Consider the following 2,514-nt stretch of genomic DNA (forward strand, 5'->3'; position numbering starts at 1 on the left):
CTAACCCTCTTCTAACGTCTCCGTTCTTGCGCATCCCGTTCACACGTCCTCCCAAATGACACAAACCCTCCTTCCCAGCTCTCTCTCTCTCTCTCTTCAACTTTGACCGGCTACCGCCTATCAACGGCCCCCACCGGGACCCACCACCTTTGCAATCTCTGGAGGATCTTTTAAGTGGAAACGTGAGCTAAAGCCGCCCTCTCTTTTAGACAGAAGCTACAAAGGACCACCTCCTCCTTTCCTCTTCCCTCTTCTCTCTCTTCCCTTCCCAAACCCCCCCACCCCTTCCACCTATCAAAGATCGAACATGCCAACTCCGAGATCTTATGTTTAGATCAAACACCAAAAAGAAACCCACCCAAAAGAACCTTTCTCCCCTTCTTTCTCCTCCTCCTCCTCCTCCTCCTCCTCCCATCCTATGTGCTGAGATCCGCTCTCATTAAAGAGGCAGTACTTTCTGCAACTCCCTCTTCTAGGATGATCACCCCATTTCCCTCTTAATTACTCCTTCTCCAGAAGGAATCTATCTCTCCACTCCTTTTTGCCTCGTATTCTCTCTCCTTCATGGATTCCGCAAACAGCGGCAGCATCCAGTCCTCCAGCGGCGGCGACGAGGAGTACGACTCCCGTGCCGACTCCATCTCCGCCCTCTTCTACCCCACCTCCTCCTCGTCCTCCGCCGCCGCCGCCGCCGCAGCTGCCGCCTCCCTCCCACCTCCTCCCCCTTCCTCCTCCTCCTCCTCGTCCCACCACCCTAACCCCTCCTCCTTCTTCGACTCCTTCTCCTTCCTCGACTCCTCCCCTCTCCTCCCCCTCGACTCCTCCTCCTCCCCCTGGCCTCCACGCCCCCTCCGCCCCTCCCCCGTTCCCACCCCCGACTTCCCCCATCTCAACTCCTCCCTTCCTCGCGGTCCACCAATCGTTCAATCTTCGGTGCAGCAGCCGCCCGAGAATTCCACCGCCATCGCCGCACCGCCGCGGAGCTCCAAGAAGCGCTCCCGCGCCTCGCGCCGTGCCCCGACCACCGTCCTCACCACCGACACCTCCAACTTCCGTGCCATGGTCCAAGAATTCACCGGCATCCCGTCCCCTCCCTTCGGCGCCGCCGCCTCCCCCTTCTCCCGCTCCCGCTTCGATCTCTTCCATTCCTCCTCCTCGCCCTCCTCCCTTGCCCCTCCTTACCTCCTCCGCCCTTTCCCCCAGAAACCCCCCGCCTTAGCTTCTCCCAACCCTTCATCATCTGCTACCACCATTACTGCTATAATCGATGCTCTTGCTTCTACTACTAATACCATTTCTAATGCCAAGGCCAGCGCTACCATTCCCATAACTAGCGCTCCTGCTAGTATGGCTAATTCTACTCCAACTAATAATAACTACCAACTGCCTTCGCCTGATCCTGGCCTTGCCAGCCAAAACCAGTCTCTCTTCAACCTTCAAAGCCAAGGCCCCGTCATCAACTTCCAATCCCTCCTCACCCAGAAGTACACTCTCCCCACCGCGTCACCGGCCTTCGCCACGAGGCCGCAGGCCGTTATTCCATCGCCGGAGTTCGGTTCGAGAGAGCTTGGACTCCCGCCGGGGCTTATCAGGTCGGAGGGCGTGCAGTCGGGCTGGGCTGGTGCGTCGGGGCCGGATGGCGGTGAGCAAGCTCGACTGAGGCCGGTGGTCGGAGGGAACGATAATGGCGCGCAGCAAAGGGTGAGCAGCTGCAAGTTCAACTACTCTGGGCCAGGTTCGTCGGAGCTCAATGGGGAGAAGGGGTCGGAGGGCGTGGCGGCGCGGGGCGAGGGTATGGTGGACTCGTGGATTTGTTCTTCTGATTAGGAGATATTTATGAATAGGTGCAGGCAAAGAGGAAGGAGGAAAGGCAAGCTCTTGTTTACTTCTTGGAGCTATATATGGCTGGTACTAGTTAGTATACACCCCTCTCTTCTTTTTATCTCCGCTTTTATTTGCATGTAAATAGGGTTTCTCTTGTGATGAGTTCTCTTTATCATTATACAACCTACAACGACTTGTTCGATAACAGTTTTGGTGGGCTTCCTTGTGTCTTTATCTTTGTTTGAAGTGCATCTCATTTCCCTTGTTTCTTTGTGGATGTGATCTCTTTGGACATTGTTACACCAGAGAGAGACTTCGTGGATGTGGTTTTTGGACGTTGTTATACTCCTACGGAAGAAGGGGAAGCAGGGGATGGACAAGAGAGTATGCTTTGTAGGTTTGGTCTTCGGACACCGTTCTAATGAGAGGGACAGAGGGAGAGGCCATGAAGAATATAGAGGTGGTGGAATATTTGATGTTTGAGAGGAAGTAGGCATGGTTTCTTGTGCTCAGCTTCCATGCTTGTTCTTGGGCTACAAAATATTAGTATTTCTATACCTTTGGCTCGTGGTGCGGGAGTGATTGGTGGCGAGATTTGGGAAATCGTTATCCGCCAAGATGTGAAAAATTTGGAACAGGAGTGCCTCTCAGCCTTGAGCATGAAACAAAAGGGCCATGAAGGGAAGCGTG

At 54.7% G+C, this 2,514-nt stretch overlaps 1 protein-coding gene across 1 annotated transcript; it reads left to right on the forward strand.

Annotated features, from left to right (window-relative positions):
* Positions 1–201: 201 nt before the first annotated feature.
* On the forward strand, positions 202–2,093 carry LOC103720247 (endochitinase A-like). The gene has a single exon (XM_039119740.1). It carries the CDS (start codon positions 565–567, stop codon positions 1,825–1,827), a length of 1,263 nt encoding a protein of 420 aa, XP_038975668.1. The 5' UTR covers positions 202–564; the 3' UTR covers positions 1,828–2,093.
* Positions 2,094–2,514: the final 421 nt, after the last annotated feature.

Source organism: Phoenix dactylifera, unplaced genomic scaffold (genome assembly GCF_009389715.1).
Source record: "Phoenix dactylifera cultivar Barhee BC4 unplaced genomic scaffold, palm_55x_up_171113_PBpolish2nd_filt_p 000609F, whole genome shotgun sequence".
Lineage (NCBI taxonomy): Eukaryota > Viridiplantae > Streptophyta > Magnoliopsida > Arecales > Arecaceae > Phoenix > Phoenix dactylifera.

Coding starts and splice junctions, on each gene's coding strand:
- LOC103720247 (XM_039119740.1), top strand. CDS start 565: ATGGATTCCGCAAACAGCGGCAGCATCCAGTCCTCCAGCGGCGGCGAC.